General features: G+C 42.2%; 3 protein-coding genes across 4 annotated transcripts; 2 read left to right on the top strand and 1 right to left on the bottom strand.

Annotated features, from left to right (window-relative positions):
* Window positions 1-253: 253 nt before the first annotated feature.
* wnt1 (wingless-type MMTV integration site family, member 1) lies at window positions 254-6,002 on the bottom strand. Its single transcript, XM_029277599.2, has 5 exons — window positions 5,269-6,002; window positions 4,842-4,947; window positions 2,712-2,965; window positions 2,276-2,541; window positions 254-2,157 (listed from the first exon to the last, which is right to left on the bottom strand). The coding sequence occupies exons 2-5, from the start codon at window positions 4,940-4,942 to the stop codon at window positions 1,666-1,668; spliced, it is 1,113 nt and encodes a 370-aa protein (XP_029133432.1). The 5' UTR covers window positions 4,943-4,947; window positions 5,269-6,002; the 3' UTR covers window positions 254-1,665.
* A 2,121-nt stretch (window positions 6,003-8,123) lies between these two features.
* wnt10b (wingless-type MMTV integration site family, member 10b) lies at window positions 8,124-12,740 on the top strand. The gene is made up of 4 exons (XM_020635131.3): window positions 8,124-8,347; window positions 8,952-9,214; window positions 9,336-9,787; window positions 9,916-12,740. Exons 1-4 carry the CDS (start codon window positions 8,274-8,276, stop codon window positions 10,414-10,416), a joined length of 1,290 nt encoding a protein of 429 aa, XP_020490787.1. The 5' UTR covers window positions 8,124-8,273; the 3' UTR covers window positions 10,417-12,740.
* Window positions 12,741-14,246: 1,506 nt separating this feature from the next.
* Window positions 14,247-18,781, top strand: arf3a (ADP-ribosylation factor 3a). Of its 2 annotated transcripts, none has more exons than XM_020635110.2 (5): window positions 14,247-14,379; window positions 15,476-15,656; window positions 15,747-15,857; window positions 16,189-16,313; window positions 16,441-18,781. In XM_020635110.2, the coding sequence occupies exons 2-5, from the start codon at window positions 15,509-15,511 to the stop codon at window positions 16,600-16,602; spliced, it is 546 nt and encodes a 181-aa protein (XP_020490766.1). In that variant the 5' UTR covers window positions 14,247-14,379; window positions 15,476-15,508; the 3' UTR covers window positions 16,603-18,781. The 2 variants fall into 2 exon arrangements, with proteins under 2 accessions (XP_020490766.1, XP_065817638.1); XM_065961566.1 differs by lacking the exon at window positions 14,247-14,379 and adding an exon at window positions 14,410-14,547.
* Window positions 18,782-19,304: the final 523 nt, after the last annotated feature.

Here is a 19,304-nt window from a genome sequence, read left to right as displayed (position 1 = left end):
AATTCCTATACTGTAGGAAATAAGTGGCTGGATAAGCAGGGGCCATCTCTGTGGTTGGGGGCCACAGATGCAGGGATGTTTTGTGAGCGGGAGAAAAGGCTGGTTTGGTGGTGGTAATAGGATTAGGCAGAGGACACCCAGGGACAGGCTTAAATGTTCACTTGGTTGGTTGTCAAAACTTTCTCAAACACTGGAACTACAACAGACATAATGGCATCTTTTGACACATTCAGGAGAGCAACTTAATTGAAAATATAGACTTTATTGTTCTATGGTACAATACAAAACCAACTGGAATCCTTTGATTTAAATCTAAAACATGTCTTCTTTTACATCTCTCTATAATAGTATAAAAATCCTCAGAAATAAATATTTTTTATTTACACTAATTCAAAAAAGGTAAATATTCAGTGCAAGAACAAACAAAAATGTTTTTACAGGAAACAAGCGAGGACGCGAAAAGGTTGGGTTTCTAGTTAGTCGGTTTTGTGTCTGCTACATTACTACACCAAAATAGAAAAAGGCATGAAGTCAAAGCATTTCCTGACTGGACAATAATGATAGAGCGTTCTCAAGCCAGCGACAGGCCCATAAACCCCCACAAATTTAAATTTCGTCATTATAAATATATTCATATATTTTAATATTTACAGCATTTTGGTTCTCCTAGCTGATATACAGTATAAGTTCTTTTGCAGTGGCTGTATTCTTACAGCCTTGCCTGAAGATAAACTTCATTTGCCTACTTTAAACCTGCTACACTCATGTTTTGGCAGCAATGTAGTGTCTTTTTCTTACTATGATGTATGTTTTTTTACTGCACTACGTTCGATAACGCAGTGATTCTACAGATCACATTTAATTCATTGTAAAGTACTGACCCCTCACATTTGGCAATCGACACATAGCCATGCCATACTATTCAGTGTAATGAAAATACATTCATATTACATTGCCTCAGTAAGATTTGTTCAGTACGTTTCTGTTTTCCTTGAAAAGGACTCGTCCTAGTCATGTAACCTCAGGATCACCTGTGGTGAGTCAGAGTGGCAAGTCAGGATTAAAGTGAATTCATCTCTGCAGAAATCTAAAAAGACAATTGGGCAAATGTGTTGAGGAAATAACAAGAGGATGGGCTTGCATCCAGGGCCTACGTACACAAGTCGGAAACAAGCTCAGCCCCATCGCGTGAAACTTCACGTAAGTGAGGCCAAACTATAACAGATTGTTTTTTCTAATATCTTTGTTTGTGGCTGTCTTGCCATGAAAACATATGTTCAACTGATGAAGACGTAGGCTGTTGTAGTGCTTGGATATAGCAATTGCTTTTTCGCTGCTTCGTTTTTTTTTCTGCCTCCTTGTGAATGAGCATCTTATGTATGAACAGTTGTGGCAATACTTTTCAGGATCAAAAAGCAAGGAGCAAGCACACATACTCCCTCTTTACCCTGTTAATATATTTGTGCTTTTCTTCACGTCGCCCTTTAAAACCACTGATTGAATTTTGTGCCAGAGAGTTCCCTGTATCAGTTTACCCGCCTTGAAGGTTTTTCTAGTGTCTATTTAAAACCTTATAACACCTCCTTGCTAGTGGCTTTCTCAGCCAGCTACCTGTTTTGCTAAGAAGTTCTTTGACTTAATATTCACTTAGTTGTCAACCTGTGATCATAGACACTGGTGTATTGTCCGTGTGCTGGTGCAGTTCAAGCAGCTGACGTGACAGCACCAGTGGAAGGTGCAGTGGCAGCGTTCAGTCACACTCTCGGTCCGAGTCTTAAACCCCCGTCCACAGCAGAGCAGCTCGCATCCGTCCAGGCCCAGAGAAGAGCTGTTGCATGTTCTCCCAGAAGTTCCCAGGGTGCCTGTTTTGCCATTGTACGAGCAAAAGTTTGGTGATTTCTCAAAATATACCAGGTCCATGGCAGAGGGGGGTTTGTGGGCCGGGTTTTCAGGCTCCAGGTGTCGGGGGTCGGCTCTGTGAGAGGCACGGTTGCTTCCCTTGTTGGCATAAACAACCCTGGATGCTCCATCGAACCGATCTTTAAGGAAGTCTCCAACAGTGCGAAAGCTTGGCAGGCGCATCCAACAGGTACGCACGGTGCAGGAGCCAGACATGCCATGACACTTACACTCCTGACGCATCTCTGATGATACAGTCTGCAAAGAGGAAAAACAAAAGCTGCTAAAGGACCCTTACAAAGCAAAGATGAGAAGTAATCTTAAAGTATGTAGACAATCTGACAAGTATGGCACATTAGAGTACCTTAACTCTTACCATTCTGCCAGCCTCATTATTGTGAAGGTTGGTGAGGTACCGCAGATCTCTGCCTCTCTCACTGGAGTCTACAAACTCACGGCTGAACATCCGTCCAAAGTCCACATTGTCACTGCAACCCCCCCAGTGCCAGTCTGGCCCTCCAGGACCTCTGCGCCGATAATCACATGTGCATGATTCAATGGCCCCCTCTGAGCAGGAGCGAGCCACAGCATGGGTCACCCCTGCGCTGGTAATGGCAAATACAAATGCTGTCTCTCGGCAACCTGAAGAAACAACGTTGAAACTTCACATTAGAACCTGAGCCTGCCATTTAGACATTGCCAACTATCTGCCCTAAATTGTAGGATATTTGCAGACAAGACCAATAGATTCCATTACACTATGCCCCAAATTGTCCAGATATTGCCTGTTAAGAAAGATAAGAGACGCTCACCACGATTGACAATTTTGCCAAAAACTGCTGGGCTGTGGGTGGTCGGGCAGTTCCAGCGCCGGTTGCGGAACTGCCACTTGCACTCCTTTATGGCAGTGTGCAGCCCAGCGGCGATGGCATGCAAGATGCCAGGATTCTGCCGAATCAGCCGGCGCTGGCGTCGACTCAGTAGGGCCAGGCTTGGGTCAAGGACCAACTGCACGTTCTTTGAATTGGTCAGGAGGTTGGATGAGGATGCAACATTGACAATGCCCCTGGCACAAGGAGAGGACAAAGGAAATCAGAGTCAAGGAGTTTGAAGTGTATGCTGGCAGTTTAAGAGGATCCTTCTGTGACCCTCTTAAATGGATGTTTCTTGGCATCTCTGTGTGTCTGTGCTGTTCAAAGTACAGATCTCATCAAGATTAAAAGTTGCATATGCTGCAACACATTTCTGGGTTGGCACACTATATATTTTTTTTACCTCTTTTTTATCACTGGGATCAGATTCCTAATTCAGATTCCTAATATGAGTATGTCACTCTTGTCTGCTTAATGTTCAGCATCTGTCACGATGTATGATACAGAGGCATCACACATTGAGATGTAAAATCTGAGTGTATTTGCATCTGTATTGTCCATCAGTGTAATCTGTCCCTTGAGATACTCTAAAAGCAAAAGAGAGTCATACTCTGAGACAGAATAAGGAATGTATTGCTAGATCATCAAAGTCCAGTCTCAGCCATGTTAATCTGGTCAAAATCACCCAAATTAGCCACCTATGCCACCTAAAAAAGTATATTCAAATCTCATTATGTAGGCTACTTAAAATAAAATGGCATCTTAATACTGATAACCAAGCACAAATATCTGAAAAAACAATAGCTTCATTTCTGTTGTCACTTGATATCAGCAAAGATTCAAGTATTAGGGGTCTGCCTCCTGGTAATATTTGTGTCTAAATGTGGCACCTGTGCTTCTGGCTTATTTTAAAATCACTGTTCAAAACTGAAATGCACCTATTTTGAGATAAGGTTTCAGATTATTTCTGGTCTGACTGTGTCAAAGTGTATGAACTTCTTCTTAATGCATGGCATTGTCTTTAAGATGTCTTTGCCAACCATTTGTTTTATTCTCGTGCAGTATAATGGCTGTGTCTCCTGTTAAGCATTATCTTCCGGAAAGGCGGGCGAGTCGTGGCCTGTTAGAGGGCTGACCCAGACAGTTGTGTGGTGAGGCCTTAATAACATAATAATGTCGTCTTTTGGGTGTTTTCTTCATTCCGAAACTCCGTGGTGTCTCCTTCTTTTTCTGGATGTTTTCATGAATTTCAGCTGACAATTTAAATATTTGGAAACTCCGGGGTTTTTTTTTGCGCACACTGTCTATCTAATTCCACCGCAATAGAACGACACAATCTTTCGTTAAATCATTACCTCCACAAAACCCAGCCCACAGTTTATAGATTTTTAAACAATCGAGACAATGTGCCCGCTGACGCAAAACCAGACGGATCCGAATTTAATTTTGTTTTCTATAACAAAAAAAGTATTGAGAAATTGGCTGTTGTATGTCACTGTTTATAGACAGACAGTGTACAGTATTAAGTTGACAAGACCCCGGATAAGACATGGGTTTGGGAATGTAATAAATCCATATTTAATTTATCCCACATTGCACAGAAAAATGTTGTATCGTGTTCAAACCACACTGACCAGAAGTTGGGGAAACTGAGAGGGGGATAGCAAATTAAATCTACCGCAAAGAAAAGGTAAAACTGTAATTATTACAAATATAATTCGTTCATTGTTAAACCCCGTTGGAACTAATTTCTTTAAACGGACGATAAATTAAATAGTTTGCAGTTGAGCTCACGTGGAGAAATTTGAAAAAGCCACACGCTTTAATATCATGCGGTTGCTCTTTTTTTTTTTTTTTTTTTTCAGAGGAGGCTGAACACCAGTTTTGCTTGGTGCCAAAACTAACACATTATTTCCAGCATGCAGCATGGGCTGTGGTCAAAACCTAAAACTGTGTTCATGCGAAGGCGCAGGGTCTTCCCCCGCTCACACCAACGTTACATCCAGAGTTTATAGGCTGCTGATAAAGTCAATCGATGCACTCATCACATGCAGTGTCCGGTCAACTCACCACCACCGGCCGCTGTTGTTGACGGCCACTGTGCCTGAGAGCGAGGACACCAGCAGGATGCACGCGGCTTTTACTCCTAACAGCAGCGCGAGACTCCTCATCGTGTCTGAAGTGTGAAACGAAAAAAAAAAAAATCAATATACTACCCTTTATTATCAAGCTGAATTAATTCCTGGTTGTTAATGTATTTGACTTTCAATCATCTGAACTCTGAAGCAAAAATATGTATATATTAGCTAAAGTATAAAAAATAGGAAAATCCACAGTCCTAAATCAAGAAAATGTATGCAAGCCTACCTGAAATTGCATTTGTATCCCTACATTATGGTTGAATTACATGTAATAAGGGGTAGGCCTGCTCGTGATATTGTATTTTTATCTGTACTTAATCATTTTTAAAATGCACATGCAAATTGCATATACTCACCTAGCCACAGTCCGCTGAGAGGAATTGAAAGGTGGGAGAAGCAGGCAGCCCTAATTGACTTAAATGGATCTTGAGTGCAGACAGGTTGCTAAATGATGTGAAGTGTCCAGGCAGGATGCTGCTGCTGCTGCTGCTGCTGCTGCTGTACTCTTCACTCTGTCTCTCTCAGTGATGCTCTGCACGGCGCATTGAACGCGTGGGACAGTCCCGAAGACTTGATCCCCTCGGTGACTGATAGGCAACACATTCTTCTCTTATTGAGCGCTACGAGGGGAATAAAAAAGGGATTTGCTGCTCTCATCTCCCTCTGTTTTTTTCGGAGCCTTTTCAATAGGATTTGAGGGAGGGATAGTTAATGCTCTTCATAGGGCGCACAATGAATAAGGAAGCACAACTGGGCAGGAAAGAGAAAGGAAGAAAAAAAAAATAGGGCAGTCCACAGTGTTGCGCATATTACTTGTGGAATCTCACGGTCATCACAGAATCGATTCCCTTTAAATGTGTGCGGTTGAGAGTATTTTCCCATTGGCTGAGCGCTCTCCTCAACATGCAGCCTTGCAGAAAGGAGAAGAGCCCTTGAAGCAGTGATGTGTTGGTGGAGATGCTGAGGGTGCGTCCCGGTTTGGTGCTCCACTGCTGCTCAGTGTCACGGTGAAAACCAGTTACAGCGGAATATGAGCCATCCAAAACTGCCCTTTTTACCCGGTGGTTGGATTAGCCTACTCCCTAACCGCATCTCCTCCTCCTCTCTCCAAATGCGCTCTCCAAATGTGCAGTCACTAAGTACATTTCGTCTCCTTCCAACACTAATCCCTCCACAAATACAGACTTTGTTTTTTTACTTTATTACACATATTAATTTCTAATTAAAGGCTAAACGTGGCGTTTTACGTGGGTTCCTTGATATATTTAGACATTAAATTAGATCGGGCTCAATACACAAAAGTTATGTCAGCAACCAAAGACGCACGCGCACGCACGTCGGAACTTGATTGTAGACAGAAGTCTAAGCTCTTGGTTGTCATATAACTCACACTGCCTGCTGGGCTTAAATATTTTTCTCGAACGTGGTGAAGATGAAATACGGTCTCCAATCAAAAGTTTGATGTATGATGAACCGGGAAAAGATGGGGAAAAGTCAGAATTAAAACCATTCCAACATCTGGCCTGCAGACCTCCCTCGACGCACATGTAGCGCAGTGTAATCACAGCTTGAGCCACTTTGCGGCATCTCCATCTAACCTCAGACTAGGAGCAGACTTCAATGTCCCCAAACTACTCCATATATCGGTTCATGGGCGAATGTTTCATTATGTGACATTTATCTGCTAATTTGCATGCTCCACATTAGTCAGTGCAACGGTTGTAGCTTCAATAATCCCCCCCCCCCCCCCTCCTCTTCCCTCTCCATCTCTCTCCCTGTCTCTCTCTCTCTCTCTTGCTCCTTCAGATGACAGTAAAAGGAAGTGGGCTTTTGTAAAACGGCTTTAATGACAGCCATCCTACGTTTATTCTGCAGCTATATATGAAGGTGCTCAAACGGGTTTCCTGGAGCAGTCATGCGACACCGAGCAGATTAGAGCTTCAATCCGGATAAAGGGGGGCCTTTTATATACAAATCAACTTCAAATCACTTTTTAAGCCACTTAGATATACACGCCAAGGCAGAATGCTAATGCACTTTTCATTGCAGCAGCTTAGGGAATGGAAGGAGATTAGATGAATTGGTGTCACTATGCGAACCGTGTTCGAGGGGGGTTTCAACTTAATTTTATGAAAGTAACCCACATGCACCTTGTTCGTTAGAGCGAGAAAAAAAAAAATCATGATTCAATTTAATTGTTATTTGTTAACAATTATCAGTTTCATACGCAGTGTTACGAAATAGTGACCTGTTGCTTCAGAAGCAGATTTTGTCGGATGTAATTTGGATCCTTTTGGCTGCTTCGGTGCTGAGCCGCAACATCACTCAAAGTCCCATCAGAAGGCCTGAGCGTCTGCTTTCACTGGCCTATCACTCCGCATTAAAAAAAATAAAATATTTTTGAATACTTGAGATGCTGTTTGGTGTACGCTAAATTCATATAACGAAGGCCTTTATGCCTTTTTAATGCAGCAGCCATCTCTATGAATCCATACATTGTATCTGCACATTACTGAGTGAGAATGTCATAATCTGATAAATGATCACAACAATCAGGCGTGTCACTCCGGTAATTTATGCAAGTCATTTTATACTCTCAAATAAAGACTTTGCAATGACAAAGTGAAAGTTGTTTCAAGAACAGCCGCTGTGACGGAGGTGGGAGGAAGGGGGGAGCACATGACTAAAAACAGTATTGTTGGAGGGTCTGTTAGCGGAGCCGCCTGCCTGCTGCTGACTCCCTGTCGTACAGTGGAACCAGCAGCTCTCCCCTCCCCCTCATTCATCATTTTATTCACCCCTTTATGAAAAAAAAAACCCCGTTGGCTTCCCATATTTCATATTTCCTAGCCTTTCTTAGTTCTCATATCCAAAAAATGTGAAAATACATGCCATAGCCTATTGGCCTATCAAGAAAATGTACGTCCACATCCGTTTATATTAATGCACAATATTTAATATGTTTTTTATGAGAGTGTATTGTGCTTATCCACCAACATTTCAAAGTTTTGCTCACGCTTTGGTGAGGGGTGTTTTGTGCGTAAAATCCTGGAGACGTCGTGTTACTCTTGCGCAAATAATCAAAAACTGAAATAATAAAACGATCAACTGCAGATGCAACTTTCATATTGGCCAATATTAGTGCAAACAGCCGCCTGTAGAGGCATCTCCCCTCCCCTCTTTCTCTCCCCCCTCCCGTTTACTCTCGCCCCCGAGCTCCTCTGTTCTCCGTCTTCATTCTTCGGTCATTTGGCGGTGCATCGATAATACTGCAATCATCTTCCTTTTGATACTCTTTTTTCCCGGCACAGGACTTCATCAACAACGTTTTAATGTCACGTCCCGAAAGACGCGTCACAAAATGGAGCTATCAAACAAACTCCGTTGGGACCAATTCCTGATTTTGGCAGCAGCACTTCTGTCACCTGCATTAACGTGAGTGCACTTAAGAGCGCCAGGAGAGCTGATGTAAATGCGGTTCTGGCTAGATGGAATGCAACGAGAGTTTAAGGGAAGTTTTCTGTGTGCGACTGTTTGATTGAACTATTGAACATATTAGAGGTTAAAAGTGAAACATCTGCCCGTTGTTTGGCAGGCAGATCATTATTTCTGAAACAATGGTATCCATGTTTAACAAGTTGTGTAGCCTTTTAGGAGTCTGATCGATGCCCTAAAGAATTTCATAGAAATCCCACTGTTGTTATTTCTATAAAATATAGATTTGGTTAAGTACTTTTTGCCTTTGGGAACTCTCAGCTAGATGATCTGTTTGGAATTATATTTTTCCCTGCTCCAACTAAAGTCAGTTGGAAAAAAAGGAGTTGTGCAATTGTTTAACACATTTATTGTTTAGTTTATTCAGCAAATCCCTTAGAGGTTAGATTTATGTGGTATCATATCCTTTCAAAGTCTTTGTCTTAACCGTTCACAACGTCTCGCCATTGCAACATACCTCTCTGGATTTGACTAATGAACTCCTAACCAGCCCTTATGACCCCTTACCCTCCACTAACTTATCCACCCTCCTCTATCTCTGCAGAGTGCTGTGCAATGACATTCTCAGCCTGAAGGTGGCAGGAGATCCAGTGCTAACCCCCAACTCTGTGTGCTTGAGGCTGGCAGGCCTCAGTAAGCGTCAGATGCGGATGTGTGTACGGAGCCCTGATGTGACGGCCTCGGCTCTGCAGGGCATCCAGGTCGCCATCCACGAATGTCAGCACCAGCTCCGGGGCCAGCGCTGGAACTGCTCCTCACTCGAGGGCCTTGGCAAGCTTCCCCACCATAACACCATCCTCAACAGGGGTGAGAATCTGGAGAAGAATTGATGGACTTATGAGATTGTTCTGGGCAGAAATACAGTACTGTTCTACCAGTACACTGTTAATCTCTTTCATCCCCTTGAGTGTGTGTCTTCTGCTCTCAGGTTTTCGTGAGAGCGCCTTCTCCCTGGCTTTGTTGGCAGCGGGTGTGGCTCACTCTGTGGCCTCAGCCTGCAGCATGGGCAAACTGCGGGGGTGTGGCTGCGAGGCCAAGCGTCGCCAGGACGACGACAAGATCCGACTGAAACTCACACAGTTGCAGCTGCAGACCCTGCAGAAGGGCGGGGTAGGCCTTGGCATGGCACGGTCATTACCCCCAGAGCTAAACAGTCACCATGGCGACCTGCCCGCTAACCTGCGCTCAAACCATCCATCTGCCCTGCTCAAACCTTTACCAGAAGAGCTGATCTCCATGCAGGAGACCTGGGAGTGGGGCGGCTGCAGTCATGACGTCCGTTTTGGGGACCGTTTTTCCAGAGATTGGCTAGACTCCCGGGGGTCTCCAAGAGACATCCATGCTCGCATGAGGATACACAATAACCGCATGGGACGACAGGTGAATGATGTGATTGTCCACTGTGTTCTTCATGTTCCTGACAGCAGTGTACTTTCTTAAACAAAATATATCATCAGGGTCATTTTATTTTCCTGATTTATTTACATCAAATCTCTTTCTCTACACAGATAGTGACAGACAACATGAAGAGGAAGTGCAAATGTCACGGCACATCAGGAAGCTGCCAGTTTAAGACGTGCTGGCATGTTTCTCCAGAGTTCCGTCTTGTGGGTTCTATACTGAAGGAAAAATTCCTGTCAGCCATCTTTGTCAACTCTCAGAACAAGAACAACGGGGTTTTCAACCCTCGGACAGGAAACAGCGCCGGCGGGAGTGCAGGAGGACTCAGTGGAGGTCGTCGCAGAAGCATGTCCAGAGAGCTGGTGTACTTTGAGAAGTCTCCTGATTTCTGTGAGCGTGACCCGTCTGTGGACTCTCTGGGCACACAAGGGCGCATCTGCAACAAAACCAGCTACAGCACAGACAGCTGCAGCTCGCTGTGCTGTGGACGTGGACACAACATCCTGAAACAGACACGCAGCGAGCGCTGCAATTGTAGGTTCCACTGGTGTTGCTACGTGTTGTGTGATGAGTGTCGTCTCACGGAGTGGGTGAACGTGTGCAAGTAGATTCCAGTTCTCCCAGTCACAGCTGCCTTTACCCGCCCAGGACTCATGATGGCGAGCCTATCCCTTTGCCTCTCTGCCGTTGTTTGTTTTTGTTCCTTGTGTAACTCTGCCATAGAATCTGTTTATTCCCCCCTTTTCCTTTTTTCAGTCCATCATCTGGGATCTATTTTCTCTTTGTAGCCGCTGTTATTCTCAAAATGCCAAGTCAGAGATTGAAGAGGTGACTCATGTCGTTTGTCTTGCCATGGTCTGTTTAGACGCTGCCCTCTCAGCCATGAAAATGGCCTATACCCCGTCTTTTCTAACCCACACAACAAAGACAAGCAACAGCAGAGAAGCTGTTGACTAGTTGATGACTTATCTCACTGTGTACAGTAATTGTGTATTTTAATGTGTACTTGTATATTTGTAAATGTATTATTAATATTATTTTTGTGTCTCAGCCTGTGTTTTTGGTCCTGGTTATTGGCAGGTTCTGGTTGCACTGATCGGACACCATAAATTGATGCTCCCCCCCTTTAATCAACAGGTTTCAGGTAAATTTGGCATGTGACATAACAGAAAAAAACAATGCAGTGCTAGCAGACAGTATAAGATTAGTAGCAAAATGTCAGCAATCTGCATTTTCACCATCAATAAGTACCAGGGTTTTTTAATCTCACTGTGATCAAAAAGTAAGTATCAACTGAAACTCAAGTCCAGTTATCAAGTCACATGAAAACTCAACAATGAAAATACCTTTATGGTAAGTGTAGTTGATTTCTAGGTGTACCCAAATAGAAATTCAAACTAACCCTTTTTGAGTCATGGAAGTATTCCTCCATCACACTTTTTGATACTGAAGTCAATGTGAAAGATCGACTGAAAAACGGTATCATAACATTTCTGTTGGTGAATATGTGCTGTTGGACAAATCCTCACATTTTACTGTGCTCTTCTAAAGATCTTTAAAATATTTACTCTGTATGTTTTGAACATGGTACACAGACTGAGCAACAGTAATTATTTTGAAAATCTTTATAGTCTCGCATTTTACTAGTTATTGACTACATAAAGGGCATCTTTGTGGCTTCTCAAGTGTTGATATGTGTGATAGAAAAGTTTCTGACCCTAAGCAATGACACAGTAAGCAGCTCAGCTTAACAAAGCTTTAAATCACAATATTTGAGATTGGATAAACAACTGTTCTGGCGACAATAATCCTTCAAAAGAGTGATTTCTAGTGTTCAAGCTGATATGACATCATATCAATGTTTTGACAGAAATATGCTTCCTCTTTAAATAACTGTGATCAGATGTGTCACTTTCCTATGAAACCACGTCTGAGCTCTCTTATTTTTGTTCCTGCTTTCCTTTCCATCAGTCAGAGAGCTTCTTAGATTCTTCCCACATGTAGTACATGTCAGAGTGAGAGATGGACCTGCTTTAGTACTGATGCTTAAGACTGTGTGTATGTGTGCGTGTGTCTGTCTGTTACTGTGTAAATGGGGGGCAAATTCTATGCACTTCAGATTTGGGAGGTGAGAGCCTTTTTTATGGCCACTTCATGCTGAGAGAAGGACTTTTTATGGCTGCAGGATATTGTTTCCTTCAAGTATGACTTTTATTACTGGAGAGAAGCATGGAGAGAGTAGAGAGTGGGGGTGATTATACCAGTCTTTGCTTTTTGAGCATCTGAGGGGATCATCTGTGCAGACGAGGTAGGGGCTTCACTAGACCAAGGAGTGCAGGGTCCCTTGTTTCCCGGGAGACATAATACACAAAAAATAAATACAGGCACATGAACACATGCATGCACTTATGTACAAAGACACTAACATAACTGGCACACATGCACAATTGAAAACATGCATGCTGTTGCACACAAATGAACTGTCAGAGAGTTTGCAGTCTAGCTATATTGCAGATTTAGCAAAACTCTAATGTCAACACCTGACTGAATTAATGATTGCAGCATTCCGAGATCTCTTAGATGATCTCAATTGTCTCCTGGGAAAATCTCTTCTGCCATATTGGGTTTAATGCCAATTACGTGTCGTTTGCATGGACTTGAGTAAATATACCTCGACTCCTGAGGAATGACAGTGCCAGTGGCTGAATCGACTGCGCTGCCTGTTTGATATTTAGCAAGAGAATAAAGGGAGACAGCAACGGGTGAGGAATGATAAGGGAATGGATTTCTGGTTTGCATTTCTTCATTCCTTTATCATTTCACCCTGGAGCTGCAGCAAAAGAGAATTTCCTGTCACTGTATCTCCCCATGTGTGAGACAGAGGTTGCTGGACTGCCTGCGATTGCTTTCTCTCCCGCCATGTGCTCCTCTCTCTCTATACACCCCCCCCCCCCCCCCCCCCTTCTCTGGAAAGAGACACATGCATTGCAACACATTGCCCCCCCCCCCCCCCCCATCCCTTAGTAATGACATCCAGACTGGGCTGAAATTAAAGAGAGGGAGGCAGAGAGAGGAAGTAAGGGGAGATAAAAGTTACCCGCTTTGATTGACAGGATGATTATATGTATAAAGTAAAGCGATTTAGTGTGTTTAGTTGGATATAAAGATGGGGAGATAGATCATTGCTGTACGTACAGTGTGGATGCAAAAGCAAGGGACAAATGGGGTATGGAGAAGGGGGTGAATAAAGTGTACTCTGTATAAATACATGCCCCAAAACATCTGCTTCTCAACTCCCCTTTCATTTTGATGTGGGACAGGCAGAGAAGGAGAGCGGGAGAGAGAAAACACAAGGAGCCAGCTACCCAGAACATCAAAGCCCCTGCCCTCAACGCGCAGGCCCTCATTAGTTCAGCTAGCAGAACCAACGAGACTTGTGATTGTGTTTGCTGGGGTGCACGCTGGCAGACACTTCAGAGGAAAGACTCCTTTAAGTCATAACTCCACACCCCACCTCTCCTGCCACCACCCGAGCCCGCTGTAACCCCCCTGTAACCCTCTCAAAATATATATAAAAAAACTCCCCTCTCACACAAACTCAGCAGGCTCCCCCACCATCCACTCCACCCCATAATCTGCTCTGCAGCTGCAAACATCTGCTCCCCTCTTTATTCCTCTGCCCTCACCACTGAATTGATAAACACATCTATCACCAGACCACTAACTGACACACAACAGAGAGGAAGAGGTAGGCAAATCATGGATGCACCTGTGGATGAGGGGCTGATCTCGGGCACGTCATTCGGTCACTATGGGTTGGTTTTGTTTGATGGTTAAAAGGTTTAACCCACACCTAGGGTGGGAGGCGGAGTTCCTTCCTTACTCCTACATGCATTATCACCTTTAGAACCACATGAATGTATTGTATTATCTTTAAAACATACTAAACCTTAATAAAAAAAAAAGTACTCAATGTTAGTAATCAGCTATAAAAAAAAAAGATTATGTTTCCATGTTTTGTTGCCTCCTGTCCCGTCATTATCTGTGACACTGAGGGTTGCTTCAAGCCTGTCACTTGGCATCATATTACACTCTACTATTTACTTATTTATTATCATGATCCCTGTTTTAATTATTCAAGCATGTTTGCCTGCAGACACTCTTCAGCAATTCAAATCGGTTTAGTTGTTGATATCCTGAAAAGCACAGAAAAAAAAGGAATGAAACCTGCAATGTCTATTTGCCAGAAATAATCATTTCTGTGTGAATCTTTTAAAAAAATAAAAAAAATAGCTCTCTAACCAGCAGTTCACGTCTCGGGGCAAATTGAGGGGAATGTTACACACAATTCGTTTTATAATTTTATACACAATGAATACAGTTGCCATAAAAAAATAAAAATAAAAACCATAGGGCTCAAACGAGTCATTTGTGTCAAACGTGAGAAGAGGTGCTCTTGACAACCCAAGTACCGCGAGAACACACGCCTACCAACCTCTTTATCATCGCGAGAACAACATCCCGTCCTTTGCCTGCCTAAATCCAGCTGGTATCCTGCCTGCCGTTGACGGGTAAGTGTGAATGAGATGCAAATGGTGAAAATACTCGAAAGATGTATGAAAGCAATTAAGGAAACCGCAGCACAATTGCCGCTGTTTTAACGCCTTGTCAAGGCTTCTCAGTAAATGCACGGACGTTAATCGACGACACCAGGCCGACTGGTGCAGCTTGTCGTGACTGTAAGAAGGCATTACTGCTTACAAAATGATCCGGAGATTTTTCTTTTTTTTTAAATTTGAAGACATTGTTTGATATTGTTGCTCGCTAATTACATTCAGATACTTATTGTTTCACGCTATGGTGAAGACGTAATGACGTAATGTATCACCTTCTTGGACTGCTGCAGTAGCCGTCTTCACCTCGCGTTGTGACAGATGTGCATGGTTGTACGGCCACTGCAGCTGTGACAGGCTATGCTTAGCGGCTAAAACCTGAGCATCTCATAAAAATCACTAGTAATGTATCGCCATTAACAGACTCAGTTTCCAGCACCTGCAAGGTAATGAATACGAAAGTGGCTTTAAACATGAAAAAAGAGGGTCGCCCTTTTTGTACATGGATGTATGTTTCTGGCTTCTTTTGGATCATCCCATGTAACATCAAATGGACCGCAGGTAGAAGATGTTGGCACAAGCTGACAGAGTTGGCCTGTGTCATAACCTTTTTATTCATTCTATGGGTCATAATTTAAAATCGCACAACTTATGGTTTAGGCTGTGTATATTAAATACTTTACTACAGTCTGATAATGTTTCATTTAACATGCTATAAATTGTTTCACTGTTGACATATTTCCTTTTGAAAGGAAACAGTGGAAAGGGTGGTTACTCTGCACCAGTAGGAAATTGATCCCATTTCCCTATAGCTAGTTCTCAATTGTGTAAGCAAAAGCCTTTAAGTCAGGTCAGCTGCCAGCCAAGGTGTGAATTCTCCTTTTTAGTGGCTTTCCTCTGAGGTGGCCTCAAGTGCTTAATGAGGTGGTAAAGTTAAGAGCTGCTTTTGCAGAGCTACTGTGTGTTGCTGTGTGTGTGTGTGTGTGGTTGTGACTTTCTATATGGGGTTGTTGCTATGTATGGAAAGTTGTTTCATCAGTTCCCTGTGTACCAGTTCTGTAGCAGCTGAGGAGAGCCGCCAGTCATCATGGGAAACATCTTTGGCAACCTGTTGAAGAGCCTTATAGGCAAGAAGGAGATGAGGATCCTCATGGTGGGGCTCGATGCTGCAGGGAAAACCACCATCCTCTACAAGCTGAAGCTGGGAGAGATCGTCACCACCATCCCCACAATCGGTGTGTGAGGAATGAATGAATTACTTACACCCTGTCAGTATCATGGCTAAAAGCTCCTGTGAGTCATTTTGATTTTTGCTTTTTATTCAGGCTTCAATGTAGAGACAGTGGAGTACAAGAACATCAGCTTCACCGTGTGGGATGTGGGTGGCCAGGATAAGATCCGGCCCCTGTGGCGTCACTACTTCCAGAACACCCAGGGTGAGCCCGTGCAGCAGCTTTTTAGATGATACACACATCAGCCCTGTTTAGGGTCCTCCCAGTCCCGTGGCAATTTTTGCTTCACATGAAATGCCCAGCACCTGAGGGAATTTCTGACTAATGCTTTAGATGAGGTCAACTGCAGGCAGCCTCAAACTGTTGCGAACCATTATCCTCTCATTTATGTTAAAAAAAAAAACAGAATCATTTTTAACGGTATAACACAGGTGTACGGTTAAAACTTGGAATGAAACTCGTGCTTGCAGAGGGACTGTTAGTTCCATTTAGTTTAACCCTTTGAATGACATAAGCTCCCTATCTCTGGCTGCAGGATTGATATTTGTGGTGGATAGCAACGACCGCGAGCGTGTTAATGAAGCGCGGGAAGAACTGATGAGGATGCTGGCTGAGGACGAGCTGCGAGATGCTGTTCTTCTCGTCTTTGCAAACAAACAGGTATGGACCTCTCTTTCCTTTTTTGCATCCCTTACTTTCTCTGCTTTTGATTTATCAACTGACTTTTTTTTTTTAAATCAGGACCTGCAAGGATGTATTAATCTGAGTTTTTTTATTTTTAAATCAGGACCTGCCTAATGCCATGAATGCTGCCGAAATCACTGACAAGCTGGGCTTGCACTCTCTACGCCACCGCAACTGGTACATTCAAGCCACCTGTGCCACCAGTGGCGACGGTCTCTACGAGGGCCTGGACTGGCTGGCCAACCAGCTGAAGAATAAAAAATGAAAGGTCAGGTCAGTCGGGTGGGGAAGAGCCTGGGTGCCAGCTCCAGGTTGAGATTATAATGGATCCATTTGGTTAACATGGAAAGGCAGTGCTGAAAAGCTCCCAGGGGGTGACTCTCAATGGCTTTCTCCCCAAAATACTGAAATTTGATCTCTTTATTTTGGTGACATTAATTTGTTTGGGTCTGCAGTGGGTTTTTTTAAATATTGATGAACCAATGTTATTGAAGTTGAACTCAAATAACAACATTTTTATAATCTAAATACATAAATGATGGGATGTTATAGTGCAATGTTACAGTGAAGTATATTTAACTCTCCTACATTGCAGAAGCTATGACTGATTAACCATCCTTTAGGTTTTTGAAAATGTAACTTATAATGAATGTCATTATATTATAGGGGGGAACTACTATCTCAGAATACTATCACATTGTAAAAAAATATATACTTATAAGTATAAAGTTTCCACCATACCAATGCTCTGCCTCCAAATTTTTTATTTTTTTAAATCTTATTTTACAATTAATTCAAATGTATTTATTTTTATCCTTATTTATTGTTTCATTCATAAACCTGATGGCATACCCGATTGTTTAAAATAATCGTAGATTTATCAACATCTATTTATTTGTTTGTTTGTAAGTTGGTTATTATCATGTGGTTTGTCTTCTTTTATATTGCAATGTGCATTAACTGCTGAGGCAAAAAAAATAAATAGCCCCTATATCCCTGTATATTACCGCTTCCCAATCTGCATCGAGATATCCCAGTAATGGCTTGTGGGGTTGTCCGAGCTGTGAGCTACCGCAGGTCTCTGCTGTAAATAAGAATTCATTTTCAGTCGAGTTGCCTTGATCAGTAAGGGTTAAAACAGTTTGTGCTGCGTCAGCAGCGTGTGATATCTAACGTGATACCGATGACAGACCGGGCACACTGTACCAGCTCTGTGGCTCAGAAAATATGCTGCTATCAGCCTGCCGTGTGAGGAATGATTTATACGAGCATGTGATTGGCAATATCAGAGAGCTTACAGTGTTTCGAATGTTGTTGTTTTTTTAAACCGGTTTATGCGAGCAGCTGCAATTATATCCATCAAAAGAACTCACATTGCTTGTAATCCTGATTTTTCATCCGTAATTGGTGTGACTTTATATGTGTTTGTTGTGTTAACTGTATCTCTGTGTACCATGTTGGCACAACATAACTCTAGATGCATAAATGTTGTAGAAAATGTAATGTCCATTTTTTTTTGTATCTCTAAATTAAGTGTTTATTTATTTTTCATGCAATCTGCAAAGTGTTTATTTGAGTGTTATTTTTCTTTATTTGCTTACTTGACTGAACAGTTGTCCTTTTAAGTGTTCACACAAATCACAATAATTAAAATGGGAGAGATTATCATGATAATACTGCATCAAAAGGCATGTTAATAATGTACAAGATCTGTAAAGTGAATTATAATAGCCGGTTTGTTCAGACTATATTTGTTAGTCTAAATTACTGCTGCTGTTGGAACAATGCTGTACTGATAAATGTTATGGATTTAGTGTAAAGTTTACCGAATTACCTTCTAATATGCAAAAGCATGCTTTTCTATGTCAGCGCAACTGTATATATGTTCATGTAACATGACAGTATACTATGGTACTTGCAGTCCATTGACAGTGTTGTCCATACACCTGTAGATATTGGAGTCAGTGTGTTGGCGGATATGTTTAACTGACAGCAGCTTGTGTGTGTGTGTGTGTGTGTGTGTGTGTGTGTGTGATGTGCCCTCTATTACATTCAGTTTGGTGTGAACATTGTTTTTGTGGCCTTATATTGCCAGTGATTGAGTTCTCTTTGATAAAAGGTTTGTATGTAGGAATGTCCAACATTATAGTATGTCGCCCAAGATCTGTAACACTGATGCACTCAGTACTGTTGTGGCTTACCGTCCTCCTTTCAATGACTACAACACAGACTTAACTTTAAAAAATATGGAAAAACCACTGCAGAACATTCCAGCTGACAAAGTTAAAACAAAAGAGAAAAGAATAACGATGACTTAAATGATTTGAGTGAAATATCATGAAGAGGAGGACCATAAACAGCAGAGCGTGCAAAAGTGTTGAATGATTTAAAGGTTCCTGGCTACATAAACTGATCAATCAATCAATAAAAATACCAAACCATAAGTCTGTTTGTCTTACTTCCTTTTCACCTTGTTGTCTTATACATCAGTATTATTTTGATGTCTTATGTCTTTTTTTCTGCTTGATTGGAAATCATTCTCCAGTTTAGATTAAACACAATTCCAAAAAAGTTGGTTATTAATGTGTTTCTGCTCTGGTGTCTTTCACAAAAAAATGATTATCCAACTACCTGCCTCTATTTCACCCTTTATTAAAAAAAAAAAGAAATCATGTTCATCTTTAAATCTTAACTGCTGGGCACAAGAAGACTCTTACTTTAGTAAAAAAAAAAAAAAAAAACACCATTTTAAGTTTGTTGGAGGCTTTTAGTTTTCACATTTGAATTTCATTTAATAGGGATGATGCAAGGTAACATTTTGATGTGCTGCACAGAGACTATTGCTAATTTCCAACTCTTGTCCCTAGTTGGGCCTTTGGATGAACAAACAACAACATCCCATTATTGTACATCCCTTATTTTCCCAGGATTGGCTTCAAAACTAGCTGTCGTATCACAGGATCATCA

The sequence above is a fragment of the Labrus bergylta genome, chromosome 12 (assembly GCF_963930695.1).
Source record: "Labrus bergylta chromosome 12, fLabBer1.1, whole genome shotgun sequence".
NCBI lineage: Eukaryota > Metazoa > Chordata > Actinopteri > Labriformes > Labridae > Labrus > Labrus bergylta.
This window is presented reverse-complemented; position numbering and strand designations above follow the sequence as displayed.

Bases quoted from the DNA above. Each gene is read 5' to 3' on its own strand.
- wnt1 (XM_029277599.2), bottom strand. From the start codon at position 4,942: ATGAGGAGTCTCGCGCTGCTGTTAGGAGTAAAAGCCGCGTGCATCCTG. The intron at 2,542-2,711 runs GTGAGCGTCTCT...TTGTTTCTTCAG, and splicing joins TGGCAAAATTGTCAATCGTG to GTTGCCGAGAGACAGCATTT. The intron at 2,158-2,275 runs GTAAGAGTTAAG...TCCTCTTTGCAG, and splicing joins ATAATGAGGCTGGCAGAATG to ACTGTATCATCAGAGATGCG.
- wnt10b (XM_020635131.3), top strand. From the start codon at position 8,274: ATGGAGCTATCAAACAAACTCCGTTGGGACCAATTCCTGATTTTGGCA. The intron at 8,348-8,951 runs GTGAGTGCACTT...CTATCTCTGCAG, and splicing joins CTTCTGTCACCTGCATTAAC to AGTGCTGTGCAATGACATTC. The intron at 9,215-9,335 runs GTGAGAATCTGG...TTCTGCTCTCAG, and splicing joins TAACACCATCCTCAACAGGG to GTTTTCGTGAGAGCGCCTTC.
- arf3a (XM_020635110.2), top strand. From the start codon at position 15,509: ATGGGAAACATCTTTGGCAACCTGTTGAAGAGCCTTATAGGCAAGAAG. The intron at 15,657-15,746 runs GTGTGTGAGGAA...CTTTTTATTCAG, and splicing joins CACCACCATCCCCACAATCG to GCTTCAATGTAGAGACAGTG. The intron at 15,858-16,188 runs GTGAGCCCGTGC...CTCTGGCTGCAG, and splicing joins CTACTTCCAGAACACCCAGG to GATTGATATTTGTGGTGGAT.